Source organism: Festucalex cinctus, chromosome 4, assembly GCF_051991245.1.
Source record: "Festucalex cinctus isolate MCC-2025b chromosome 4, RoL_Fcin_1.0, whole genome shotgun sequence".
Lineage (NCBI taxonomy): Eukaryota > Metazoa > Chordata > Actinopteri > Syngnathiformes > Syngnathidae > Festucalex > Festucalex cinctus.
This window is the reverse complement of record NC_135414.1, coordinates 14322427-14337654: the sequence shown is the minus strand read 5'-3', so window position 1 is coordinate 14337654 and position 15228 is coordinate 14322427. Positions and strand designations below refer to the sequence as shown.

At 39.7% G+C, this 15228-nt stretch overlaps 1 protein-coding gene across 1 annotated transcript; it reads left to right on the top strand.

Moving 5' to 3' along the window:
- Positions 1 to 283: 283 nt before the first annotated feature.
- tmem276b (transmembrane protein 276b) lies at positions 284 to 13916 on the top strand. Its single transcript, XM_077519089.1, has 4 exons — positions 284 to 962; positions 3979 to 4092; positions 7514 to 7651; positions 11816 to 13916. Exons 1-4 carry the CDS (start codon positions 575 to 577, stop codon positions 12061 to 12063), a joined length of 888 nt encoding a protein of 295 aa, XP_077375215.1. The 5' UTR covers positions 284 to 574; the 3' UTR covers positions 12064 to 13916.
- The last annotated feature ends 1312 nt before the right edge of the window (positions 13917 to 15228 follow it).

Below are 15228 nucleotides of genomic sequence, written 5' to 3'. Positions count from 1 at the left end.
AGGGTCTAAAATCCCTGACCGCACAATTTATACACTTTTCTCATTGAGGCATTTACATGTTCTCACATTTCTCTCTTGTTCAAACTTTGACAATGTTCAAACCTTCATAAATTTTATAAAATGGGTATATTACTGTAAAAAAATATGCAAAATTGCACTTAAAAAAAAAATCCGCGATACAGCGAGACCGCGAAAAGTGAACCGCGTTATAGCGAGGGAAGACTGTACAGTTATCAGTGGCCGCAGATTCCCGTCTTGCTCACTACAGCCTGGAGGAGAGAGTGCGGTACTACATCCTGTGGCCCAGCCTCCTCCTCACAGCGCTGGTCGCCATCCATCCGTTCCTCCTGTACCACAACAGATGGTGACAACAACATAGCATCAAGCGGGGAGCACAACAACAGACCGCAGCATCCTGTCCGTGCAACACGGGCCTTTCGTCAGCATGCTCGGAGGGCAGGACCGCGTGAGGCTGTGACTTCACGCGGCAGGCAGAGGCACCAGCACCGGCAGGCAGCACCACGGCCACCGGAGGAAGCTTCTCGCCCGTCTCCGTCGAGTGGTGGGGGTGAAGATGGCCGCTATGAAAATATTAACCAGCGGAGGGCTCTTCCTGGCGTTTTGCGCGCTGGGGCTGCTCGCTATGGCGATTTGCACCGACTACTGGTACGAGACGGACGCGAGGAGGCACCGAGAGAGGTGTAAAAACTACGCCAACAAGCGCAACGACCCGGGCTACATCTACATCTCCAACCACAACCTCCCCCTCCAGATGCCTCCGAAGAGGAGAGGAGGCGGCCCGGAGGCTGCTCCTCTCTTCAGGGGCAAGCGACACTTTGTGGCCGCAGCCTCCGCGATGGAGTCCCACTGCAGTCGCCAGTTCAACTCAACCGTGTCCGGCCTTTGGAGGAAATGTCACCGGGAGGGATTCGACCTTGAAACCGAGGACCTTATTTACAAAGGTAAACAGTCTTGTGGGGAGCAGGCCGCGATGCACGTCTGTGAGCTTTAGCTTGACAACACAAACACAGCGTGGCCCATGCGGGCTCTCGTGAAAGCCTCATTTGACTTGGCTGCCTATCAAAATAGATGGGGATGTCTCCTCAAGAGCATCCATTGTACATTCCTCCGCTCAAGGTGGTCATCTTTTCGTTCCCTTTAAAAATTAGTTCTGGAATCTAAGCAAAGAAAAACATACTGTAGTGTAAACCTCTAAAACAATTATTCTACTTAAACATGCCACTTTAGCTTTCTCCAGTCGTTTGTGAAAGATTAATGTCAATAAAATAATATGGCAACCACATTACAGCAACTTAATGCTGAACTTGACCAGAGACAGTTGTGCACATTTTCTTACACTTTTTTTTAGAAGACTCTAACATATTTACATCTCAGCTGCTATTGTCTCAAAAATGTTGACCACATATATTGATCATATTTCTTTGAGATCAGCTTCTATATTGCTGAGGTCACTAATGTGGATCAACCAGTCATGGGACATTGTGACTTTCTAAGAATGTTGTAGAAGTGATCATTCAAAAATGTAAACACTGTCAGACTTATAGAAAATGTTGCACATTTTTATTTATCTGTTTTGTAATCATTGTGAGAAATCATAAATCATTAACACGATTCGATGTTTTCATATAAACGATTATCCTTGTTTATTAATAATACAGCATATTGAAATTATTCAATGTCATTTGACCAAATGCTACACTATCCATGATGTTGTAGAAGGAGATTTTACTTAGGGTTGTTGTTTGTATTTGGTTGGAATGTCAAAACACATCGTACTGTATGTTTGTACAAAAGTAATTGCATACAAAGATATGCAATAGCTGAAGATAATGTCAAAGCTGGTTTCTGAGTAAACGTGCTGCATAACATGTAAATGTAAGTTCTTATGTCACTATTTACTCATATGTGCTAAAGCACAGGGACCAATGAGTAAGCTCAGATAGCTTTGTTGTGTTGTGTAATCTATTATTTGTATTTGAATGATATCGCATAATCATACACAGATGATGCAAATCTGTGTTTTGGGAAAAGTGTATAATAATTATTGGGCGGCATGATAATGTCATCCCTCAAGTGCAAAGATTATTGAAGTTCTATGAAGAGCAAGATTGCTAATTCATCCTCAGAGGCTTCGTGGCAACAGCGTCGCAATGCCAACTCTTTATGTAATAACTCTTTTGATAGTTTCTGGAAATAATTAAAAACACAACTGTAACAGAGTGGGAAAAATGAATCACACAGTTTGTATCATGTCAAAGAAATGTGTGTGTCGTGTAGTGAAAATTTGCTCTTTGCAAATTGTGCTACACTTGTATGTATGCTTTAGAATGTGTTGACGTGACAGTTTGGTATTTCTTAATCACTCTAAAACATTTAAACCAGGGGTGTCAAACTCATATTAGCTCAGGGGCCGCATGGAGGAAAATAGATTAGCAAGTGGGCCGGATCGGTAAAATAATGGTATATAACAAAAACAATTGCTGTCAATTATACGCAGATTTTTGCTATTTGTGGCCGAGCTCTAAATTACGGAGCTCAACTGTAATCATATTGTACCAAAATATAACAAATGCAAATAGAATGCGGCAACACTTTGCCTGTATGAGTTCTGGACGTGTTAAAAAAAAATTTTTTTGCATAAACAGTATATATTGTTCCCAGAATGCATTGAGTGGCGCAGTTATTAAAGTTATAAGTCAAGTCAAGTCATCTTTATTTATATCGCGCTTTCAAACATTGACATTAATCCTTGTCAGAGGTATTTGTGTAACCAGTTATTTAATTTGTGTCGTATTTAACACATTTATGTTGATCAATAATAAAAAAATAAATAAAGTTATTAAACGAACCGTAGCTTTTTGTTGTATGTAAAATAATGACATCCAGGACGATTCCGTGTACAAGTTACATTGCTTATTTGAGGACTGCTTATGAAATTACAGATTTATATGTTTTGATTGTGACCTGCTGATTAATTGGTCGGTCATTACATTTGTATTTTTTTTTAACTTTACAAAATTGTCTCGCGGGCTGGATTAAACCCCTTTGTGGGCTTGATCCGGCCCACGGGCCGTATGTTTGACACCGCTGATTTAAACTGTTGCTGAGCTCGGCTGCTCTTGCGCATCCTGAAAAGGCAGTTGACGGACGTGTTTTTTTTTTGTTTTTTTTAAACAGGTTAAAAAGCTTGCTGATCATTGACGTGATAGTTTAGCTAGCGTTAGCATCAGTGCGGGATCAGCACTTCAATCACCGCAAATAGTTTTATATTGGGCAGGGTCTGTGTGTGTACCAGAAATTCTGGACTGGTCCATGTTTTAATTCCAAACAACCAGTTTCACGTTTTTTGTTGTTGTTTTTATTCACCTTTTCAAACTTCTTAATTTCAGCTCTGCTGTAGAGTGCTATAAATGACGTCAGATTAGTTCTTCTTTACGTACATCATTACGTGAGTGCCAGCCAGTAGTCAGAGTGAGACGCCACAGTTGAATTAAACAGTGACAATCTTGTGTTGCCATAATTGTGACTAAATGGAACATATTCACAAATGTTACTTGAAGCACTATTGTATTTATTTTAATTTATTGCATATCACTGTATTCCCTCAAAAGAATTTGCACAACCACATATTTTATATATTTCTATATTTTTTACATTTGTTTAATTTTATGTATTTATTTCTTAAAATGAATTTATTGTGTGTTCTATACAAAACATGTATTTTATGAACACATTTGAAAAAAGAAAATTGCCATTAATTCCATGCAATTTTATGAAAATTTGCTATATTGTGATGTATAGGGCTTTGTTAAAATTTATCTGACATTGTTTTGCGATAAATTTTATTATAGAAATTACTAGTGGTATCGGCACTTGTTTCAGTGACTACTCGTATTGGTATCGGTATGAAAATGTGTACAGTATGTGCAATGTTTCACTTTTTCTTTGTTTCACCAGGAATAATTCAGAGATGTACCCCAGTAAAGTATCACTACACTTCGTCCGTTCTTCCACGAAATTTACCCGGCAACATCACAAAGACCATACGGCAGGATGAATGGCATGCACTTCGTGAGTAACAGTTTTGTGTATTTTCATAAAGAGTTGCTTGATTCATGCTTGAGTTCTTGTCTCTTTTTTTTTCTCGACATTCAGCATTCTGCTTTTTCTAGACTTTAGATTTAGACTTTTAGCACATACCACAGAATGTGATAATGCATTCTTTTTAAGTGAAGCAGAATTCTGTTGTTTCTCCGACATTGAGTGGTTTACTATTTTATGTCTGTTTTTTTGTTTTTTTAATATAAATGAAAAATGGGCGGCACGGGGGTCGAGTGGTGAGCACGTCCGCCTCCCAGTTCTGAGGACTCCGGTTCGAGTCCAGGCTCCGGCCTTCCTGGGTGGAGTTTGCATGTTCTCCCCGTGCCCGCGTGGATCTTCTCCGGGTACTCCGGTCTCCTCCCACATTCCAAAGACATGCATGGCAGGTTAATTGGTCGCTCCGAATTGTCCCTAGGTGTGCTTGTGAGTGTGGATGGTTGTTCGTCTCTGTGTGCCCTGCAATTGGCTGGCAACCAGTCCAGGGTGTGCCCCGCCTACTGCCCAGAGCCAGCTGAGATAGGCTGCAGCACCCCCCATGACCCCTGTGAAGAATAAGCGGTCAAGAAAATGGATGAATGGATAAATGAAAAATGAAAATGAAGATGTTCTGCCCAGGAATGTTTTTCATGTGCGCATAGAAAACGCATCTGCCACTCTAAGTAAATGGTCAACGCCACACTTGAACAATGATTGACAGCTGCTGTGGACCCGCTGCCACAACGCGAAAAGGCGAAAAAAAGATCAGAAAGCTCCAGGCTACCAAAAGAAGAATCAATCTAGCCAATGTTGCACTTTGTACATTGCGGCTGAATCAGCAGATGCTAACTGTTAGCACACGCAAAATGTGGGGGAAATAATCTGTTTTGTTCATTTGTGCTGCTACGGTTTAAGGTCAATTGATCCCACTTGAAACATAAAGTGGACATTTGTGGTGATAGTAATAATTTGCCACGTAGACAGTTCATTTTTTACATCAGCTTCAGCAGACGTTTTGAGGCCCGAGCGCCTCATTCCAAACATTTGTGCCTTGCTTCTCGAAGGAAATTTTGGTTTTAGCCCAGTCTGACTGCAGTGCTCAGACTTTCTCCCCACATCCCTTGAAAGGCTGCTCTTTTTTTTTTTTCCAGGCGTCCTGGTGAGAAACTAGGTCGCCTGGGTGCTCAAATTGGTCGCAGTCTAGAGCCCTATATACAGCATTTAATTTAATTTCATTTCAGCACACTAGCATGAGGTCGGCATACTAGACATGGTGGTAGCCAAAAATTGTACTCAATTAAGAGTGGCGTTATTTCAGAATATTATTACTCAAGTCAAAGTAAAAAGTAGACTTAAATAAATCACTCAAGTAACCTACAAGTAAAAAAAATTCTCAAGTACAGAATTTAAAACAATTATTTTTTATTTGTATTTTATTGTTATTATTATTATTATTATTATTATTATTATTATTGTTATTATTAGAAAATAACACATTAAGCAACAACAAACTCAAGTTTCCAAATCTCTCACTGTTTTCACTTCAACAAGCTCAGTTACTGTATAAAACAACAGCTGAATATGGAGACAAATGGAAGACAAACTTAAGACCGCCCCTCATTTGACTAACATTTCATGACGATGATGATAAACATGAGAGCTGAATGTTTTTATTTATTGATTGACATGTAAATTTATTTATATATTATTTTTACTCTTATTTATGTATTTATGAATGCATTCACCCATCCATTTTCTTGACCGCTTATTCCTCACAAGGGTCGCGCGAGTATAAATGTATTTATTTAGGTAATATATATATATATATATATATATATATATATATATATATATATATATATATATATATATATATATATATATATATATATATATATATATATATATATATATGTTTATATATATATATATACACATAAGAGTCGCCGCCGCCGATTAACCAGCGGAACACTGCTCGCCGTGCCGCCGCTATGTCGCCACCGACCAACCGACCACCCCCCCCATCCACAGCCGCACGCTGGATAGGCCATAGGCCAAGACTTTTGAAGCCGCGGGGCTGCCATCTTGGTACTCCCAAGAAACGTACCTCGGCATTTGGCTGCAAAATGCCTACATGTGTAGTGGTAAACTGCACAAAACGCAATTTTAAAGGCTGTGGATGAATATTTCACCTGTAAGTATAATTGAAATTGAAAGAAATTGAAAGATGAAAGAAAAAAATGATTATTTTTTTTTAAATGATAGAAAAAAAGAGGGTAAATACCGTCCACTTGTTCTGCATAGTGCCCATGCCCTATTTTAAGAGCATACGAACCGTCTGTCTAATCTGCTGTATTTGTTTTAAAAGGAAGCTACTTTTTTTTTTTTCAATTAATTCATTCACTCCCAGCCATTTCCACAGAAGCAATCCCGTTCACTCCCGGCTGTTTGACTGGATTTTGACTGATTTTGCAAGGCCCACAGAATATTGTGTTCGATTGCTATAAAAACATGGAACCTATCAAAAGAAAGATTAAAGTCTCTTTTTTCATCAGGAAAAAAAGTATGTTTCTATCTGTTTCCGTTGTGCAGCAATTAGCATTAGAAGAGAGCTAAGTTTAATCAGTTTTCACAAATCTATTTAAAATTGTAAGTAATTTAGCTTTTTTTTTTTTTTTTTTTTACATGGCCCTGGTTGAGCTCCTTTGCTCTGCTGCTACCTGCTGGCCGTTTGTGTAATAACTACCATTTCTGCAAATGCTCTTTGCAGTTGAGAGGCTGCATCAAAGCCCTCTGGATGCTCTAAAAAAACAAACAAAGAAAACGTATAAATACGTCTTTTGGACACTTATAGCATAAAAAAAGCAACGTATTTACACGTTATTGGGAGCAAATGAGTTAAAAATATACATTTTCAAAGAATGCTGATGTGATTTTTTTTTTTTATGTCTATAAGAATGACCGTAAAACCGTGTTTTTTCTCAGACTATACGGTAATCGTACACCAAAATCTGAAACCATTGCACCCCTAGCTCTTTTAGTTAATCTGTTCTCCCTAAAAAAAAAAAAAACACTTCCAGGCTTTGCCAGGCCTGTCAAAATAGGCCTTCTTGGAGTTTTAAAGCCATCGATGGCAGTAAGTGAATGAGTTTTTTAATAAGATATATTACACTATATATTACACTCAACAGTACTGTCTAAAAACAAAGAGTGCTAACTATTGCACTCCACATAAATGTGAGCACAAAACAGGATTGCATCAAACATTTGTTAGTTTTTGGAAGGGGAAAAAAATACAGCCTTTGTATTGGACAGTAACAAAAGTATTCTCACAGTTTGTGAGCAACAACTGTAATTGGTGTGATAGCTGTTGTTCACATGACAAAGTTTGTAACCTTGTCATCTCTTCTTGCAGATCTAAGAAGAATGACGGCTGGCTTTGTTGGTATGGCTGTCTCCATCATTCTTTTTGGCTGGATAATTGGAGTGCTGGGATGCTGCCAACAGCATGACCTCATGCAATATGTAGCTGGGCTACTCTTTCTCATGGGAGGTACTGTGTGGAAACATTTGCGCATATTTACACCAACACTGACCAGCAACAACATTATGACCTCTTGCTCACTGTAATGACATCTAAAGCAAGTACTGTATAAAATAAGCTGCTTTTACAAAGATACTGCTTACACTTGATTGACACTTGTATTTACCCAAATGTTGTGATTTTAATGTGCGTTGGTGTACAGCAGAACTGTATTGTACGAAAATCTGTTTCTAATATTAAAAAAAATTAGACTCAGATCTCATATGATTCAGTACGGCTTTACAACATTGCAAAACAACCACGTAAATATCACCATATGGTGCCTTTGAAATGTCCCTATTGTACCCTCAACTTCTGAAATGTTCAAATGAACTTTATATTCATTACATTAAGTAGATGTTGTGCAGTTACAGATGTATTTTGGTCAAGCTCAGAAAGCCCACACTTAAATAACAAAAACAGAAATCAACTATAAGTATACAATGTACAGTGCATCCAAATAGCAAAATATGTTAATTTGCTGAAGGGGTGGACATTGGACGATGACAGGATGGACATTTTTGGCATTACGTCAACCCTTGAGGGAATATTATGATTTAGCAAATTGACTGTGTACTGTTAAAAATAAGTGGGCCATTGGCACATAAGGATTTCACCAGATCCACCACAGTTAATTTATTATAAAATATATATACTGTATAAAATATTTATTCTTTACTATTATTGACTATTATCTACATTTTTATTATTATTATATCTACAATTTAGGACAGCTAGAATTTATGACATACCGCTAACATCTCTCATGGAAAGCTTTCTGCAATGGTCACACCTGATGATGGTTGGTCACATCACAAATATTCAACTTACGGTAAATCAGGCTAACAATAGGGCAGTTCACTACTACCCCAAAACTACTATTTTTAGAACAGTGCTCCGCGTGTGGGCGTGGCCGGTTGAGTTTCGGACATGAAATGGAGCACTGCACAGGCAGATGACTGAGGCGAGTGTATTAGTATTAGTCAAAACTTTTGAACTGACTCGCTATTTCACAATAAATATCCTTAACAGATGTATTATGGTTACAAAAAAAACTCTGCTGCTTTAGTGTCTGCCTCTATTTGACTGGCGATGTTGTGACCGCGATAAAATGACTGGACTTCCAGGAGGAATCCAGAGGAATGTCTGTGCTGGCTTCAAGAATGTAAAAATGTCACCGAAGACACTTCTAAAATGTCTGTTTTTAAATGTATTTCAAAATAAAAGTCCCAAAAAGGTTATTTCTTTTTGGTTGCATCACATGATAATTCATCAAATGGGCATCATTGAACAAACTGTGTCAATGACCCAAACATATTCAGAATTTTTCAACGGTTTTACTGTCAACTGATGTTTCTCTATGACAGAGTGGACGTTGCGTGTTGAGCTTGACGTTCAACTACACAATGATGAAAATTATGAAACATCCATCCATCCATTTTCAACGTAGTTGAAAATATATACTCTGCATTAGCAACCATTTCAGCCTCACTTGAAGAAATATAAAATGTTGACCATAATGTCAGTGAAAACAGCCGAAGGTTTCTTAAAGAGGCAGATACGCCATGACAGGGTGGACAACAATTTCAAGGACACATATCAAGCATTCAATATTGAAATCAAAATAGATTGTACATAATCAAAATCAAAATTTTATCAAATAACCTGTTGTGTACAATACATTTTATTGTTTCACATCATTAACCATTTATTACAAAGTCTGTAGTTAGCAGAGTGATGTGTGTAACATGCCAAAATCACGTCTATCCAAAGAAAAACAATTGCATAAAACAAAAGAAACAGTATAAGAGACTCATCATTATACTAGTATGTGTGCAAATGCTTGGCCACTTTTAATAAGACCCCAGAGTTTAATTATCCTTCTACATTTCCATGACAACTGAGTGATTCTGATGAGCACACCAAGGCACTGGTGATATTGACTCAAATGAAGAACGATCTGACAGTGTCACAACTCTTTTTTTTTTTTTGGGGAGCTTATGACTTGTTTTCACTGTTTTATATTGTGTCATTTTTAAGCCTTAATTAATGAACTATGTTAACATGAGTTAAATAACTTTATATAGCCAAAGGTAGTGCTTCACTGCCATCTTGTGGCTTCTTAGTCACAAGTAACTACATTGAAGTGAGTTTAGGTGCTTCATTTAGACCAAAGTAGTGCTTTGCTGCAGCTTGAACGCAGCTGAAGTGAGGTAAAGCCACAGTGTGTAATCTTTAGCACCATATAATTGTGAACTAATGATTAATTAAATTCAAAAACCCACCATTGATTTCATTAATATGCAAACAAAAAAATGTTCTGTCACTTCAACGTACATTTTTTTTAAATATATATATATTAACGTATATCTAGTAATCACTAATTATATTACAAGGCTGGAGTCTCACCTTACAAGAGGCCGCCATCTTCCTGCTACGGATGCCCAAAGGACAACTTCGCAAACATATTTAGCCCGAGTGCTGCTTGCATCTTGTGTCGGACCCAAACAGGGTCGACCGCCGCTTCCCTTCCACAGCTGGGGCCTGCAGGTGGTCGTCACTAACTCCCATGATTCGGTCTCCCATCGTTTGTCACCTTCTGCGTGTGGTCTTTCTGAGCCACCGTAGTCAGTGTGCATGCTTCGAAATGCATGTGCTTCAGCTGCATTCTATGCTAAAGCGACATCCAGTGGTGACTTATTACACACTGTGACTTTAAGGAACTTCATTTTGACAAGAGTTATGCTTTATTACATTCAGGAGGATGTCGGATTTTCATTATTTGCAGCAGGTTAGATTAGCATCTTCTTGGTAAAAATCATTTGTGCATGGAATTGTTTGTTTAATTAATCGTATTGCTGAAGTGGCTGATCATTGACTGATCTGATTCTTTCCTATGTTGTATTTTCCTCTGATTATGGTTCGAAGTGATGCTACATCATCACACTTGACCTCTGCTTTTAAATCGGGCTAAGTTTAAAAAAAATATATATATGTATATTAGTCAATATTGAATCGATTTTCCTTCTCAGCTCGATATTGATACTAACTGAAACTACATTTTATGTTTACAAAACTAACTAAGACTAACTATAATTATAGCAAACTTGTCCTTCGTTTTATCTTTGGTAATTAATTTAATGCATGAGCATTAGGGGATGATTTTAAATGTGATTTTTTTGCAGATTTATTTTGATATAAACCGGAATAATGACGTTTGAAAGTATGTCACACAAAAGTGACGTCATCTAGCAGCAGCCAATAGAAAAGCACCTTCAGACGACGTTGATGACGTCCCATGGTGTTTTTTAAATATTGCCCACAAGTAATTTACATTTTTTTTTAAACTAATACTAATACTGAAACTAACAAACTAAACTAAAACTAAGCATTTTTAAAGAACTAAACTAATAAAAACTAATAGAACCACCCTGAAAACTAATACAAACTAACTAAAATGAAAAATTCCTAAACTATAATAACCATATTACAAATAAATTGGTTTATATACTGTAGCATTTTTCTAAGTATGCAAAAGCACAAATAAATGATTTGTACAATTTTTAGGACTAAACACAATTTCTCTTCAGAACATTATGTGGCCATTGTGTCCTTCTAATTTTCTGGATGTGGCCCTCAAATGAAAAACCTTTGGACACCCCTGATTTGGATTATTATGAAACATTTTCATCTCATCCTTGCTGATGTCAATGTTTGTGTAACACTTAAGTGATTATAAAACAAATGATTTTCATGAGTAAACGTAATCATTTGACCAGTTACTCCCTCCGCAAAATGTGATTTGGAATTTAATATTTGTGGAGTTTTTACCATGTCCTTGACATTTAAGAAGAATTGATGTGTCATAATTATTATAGGATTGAATTGAAGCGAAGCGAATAGAATCGGCAAAAAATTGAACTCTTGTGAATCGAAATTGAATCAATGGAGGAAATTAGAATTGATACCCGTCCCAACTTTTCAGTGATGACATCACAAAACAAACATGTACAAACCATTTTGTGGATTAAATGAGACAGTTTCACATCCATGAATGTCCAAAGGACACGATGCCACTAGATTAGGGAAGTAGTCAAATATATTTTTGTCCATGTAATGCCCGTCTCTTCACAGGAACGTGCTGCATCATCTCCTTGTGCACATGCGTGGCCGGCATCAACTTTGAGTTAACCCGCTACCCTCGCAACATGTACGGCCTTCCCGAGGACATTAGCCACGGCTACGGCTGGTCCATGTTCTGTGCCTGGGGCGGCCTCGGCCTTACTCTGCTGGCCGGCTTCCTCTGCACCTTGGCCCCCTCCCTCAGCGCGCCCACCCGCACGGCGACCCACAAGCCGAGGCACGAGAACGGAACCGTGTGACGGCGACTCACAAACGCCACCCACCAAAACTCGGATGTTGAAATCTACGACCGTTTTGGTTTTTTTGTCTCATCACCGTGTCACCGTCAACATTGCAATCCCTCTCAGTGTTCATTGTGCCTGAGTTGTGATCGCACACTGGAACAAACAAGCGACAGACTTGTTGAACCCGCCCTAAAGGACCTCCAAGGACACCACGAGTGCAACCTAACGTCTTTGGCTCTCACAGCACATTGTCTTTTTTTTTGACATGCTGACTTTGTGGCAATCGGAAGGTGACTGTTTAACAATGGTGCTCTCTTCAATCCGCTCACTCCTACAGACACACACCAGCTTGTCCACACGTTCATTTTCTGCTGATGAATCACGAGCGAATTCATCCAAACAGAGCAAATCGCATCAAATGAAGCCAGAACATCCCGTCAAGTCTTGCTCTTTTCACTAGATGCAGTCTGCTGGTTTTGTTTGCAATGTGAAAAAAAAAAGATCTGGCAATGAGTGCCCATTGCTTCGTGTTTAGTGTAGCACAATGACATCCAACATTAGCACTGACCATGGTAGATGTTTGCGTTCCCTGCTGGATGAAACAAGTGTGGGCAGCACAGAAAAAAAAAAAAGAAAGAAAATACGACAAAATTTGCATCAAAAAGCAAATATTTGTGTGTGTACAATTGCATCTCTATGTAGACTAAGATACATCGTTTATGTAAAGTAGAATTTCAATAAGGTTGTTTATATCCGTGTGTGTTGAAACAATAAATGCCTGACAGTGCGGAAGTGCGGGCTCAGCAGGATCGTGTTGAAGATTTGCGCCCGAGGGATGAATCCATTATAGGATTTAGCGACATGATGGGATTTTTAGTTGTTGTTTTTTGATGAGGAAGAATTGAAATGCATAACTGCTGAGCTGAGATTGAATGCTGCTGCGCCCTTACAGCTCTTGAGTTGTTTGCTGACAGCTGAATTGGAACGTGACAAGAGACAAATGAGAGAGTAGAATTCAGTCGCTGCCGTGTTTACGCTCACAATTGGTCATCCTTTTAAAGTATTTGTTTTAGGAAGAAAAAAAAAAGTGCTGTAGTGTTTTAATATTGCCACAAAAACAAACAATCTAAAACAGTGGCCAGAGTGTCCTTAATTTTGCCTTGACTCAACAGGATAATGCTGAAATAAGCAGCATTTTTTTTTTTTACACTCAAGTACAACTTTTAATGTATTGTTCCTCATCAGATGGTAAAATATTATCAGATTTATACCACTTCATTCAAGCAGAAGTCTGAATGAAACTGCATCAATTTCCAAACTTTCAATTCAAGCACCTATTTATAAATTCATTCCTGATGTACAAATTTACCAAGACACACAACTTAACAAATGGCACCACCATCGTCTTCATCATTTTCATATTCAGTGTGCTCATTGATCCGTTTAACCAGCCTGAACAGAAAAGAGGAATTTCAAACCGAATTCAGCTTTTTATATCCTAACTTGAATCAGCTCACTGATCTAAGTCAGAAATTATTCAAGCATATGGCCAAACTGCTTCTCTGTTCAGGAATGCAAGTAAATCTTGATAGTGTAATTACTCTTTTTGTTCTTAAATGAAACTTAAAATTCCCGGATTACAACAATAACCCTGGTCAGCATTAACTCTTTGACTGCCAGGCGTTATAAAAACAAAACAAAAAAATCCACAGTGCCAGCTGCTTTTGAGCATTTTAACTCATCTTTCAAGGCAAAATGAATATTGTTTGCCTTTACTACATATACAATGTGGCTACTCAATGAAAGATCGCATTCCATTCATTGGAATTTTACTAATCATCATGAAACGTCTTTGGCAGTCAAAGAGTGACACGGAGCGAGAAGGTAGGACTCAGACGCAGAGTGTAAGTTGGCCAACAAGGCTGCAACTTTAATCCAATTGAACAAAAAACACCTCTCAAGGAGGGAAAAAAGGCAGAACAGAAAAAGCTCCAAACTGGAGATAAAACAAGGGCACTCAAAAACAGGGACAACTAAAGGCGCTCCGCTAGGGAGGAAAACAAGGGGCAAACTAAGGGCGCAAGACAAAGCAAGGCTAGACATCGAACGAGGACTGTGGAACAAGGACTGTGAGGACGCTTCCATGCACTGAGATGTGACACTTCGGCAACGGAGGGGAGAATGCAGGTGGCTTTTATGTCCGGGTTGATTGGGAACAGGTGGTGGTGATCATGGGCGTGGACCGGTAATCAGTGAGCTGCAGGAAGGGTAAGTGACCTGGGGTGAGAGGAGAGTTAATACTTTCAAAATAAAACGGGAACCTGACTTTGAAAACAAAAGCATGAACCGCCACTCTGGTGGCGGCGTGACAGTACCCCCCCCTCAACGGCCGGCTCTCGACGGCCCAGGAATGTCAGGGTGCTCTTCATAGAAATCGTCGATGAGGGAGGGGTCCACGATGAACCGGGCGGGCACCCACTGCCTCTCTTCTGGCCCGTAACCCTCCCAATCCACCAGGTATTGGTGTCCCCGGCCCCGCTTTCTGACGTCCAACAACTTTCTTACTTTATAGACCGGGCCCCCCTCCACCATCTCCGGAGGGGGCGGCGCGGGCTCGGGCGGGACCAGGGAACTGTCCTGGACTGGCTTGACCTGGCTCACGTGGAAGGTAGGGTGGGTGCGGAGGGAACGAGGCAGGCGAAGGCGCACGGCGGCAGGGCCTATAGTCTTTGCAACTGGGAATGGCCCCACGAATCTCGGGGCCAACTTTGGACAGGGAACTTTGAGATGAAGATTTTTTGTTGAAAGCCATACCTTCTGCCCTGGCTGGTACTGTGGCGCGACCCTCCTCCTCCGGTCAGCAGCTCTTTTCACCCTGTCGCCTTGACGTTGAAGTGCCAGTCGAGCTGCTGACCAGATTCGGCGACATCGGCGGATCATGGCGAGGACCGAGGGGACTGAGGCTTCCTCCTCCAGGTCCGCGAAGTACTGTGGATCGTATCCGTGAACACATTTGAACGGCGTGATTCCTGTGGCAGAGGTGGGTAAGGAGTTATGCGCCAGTTCAACCCAGACCAAGTTCTTGCTCCAGGAGGACGGATTTTGGGAGACCAAGCATCGTAGTCCGGTCTCCAGCTGTTGGTTGAGCCTCTCGGCCTGTCCATTGGCCTCTGGGTGGTA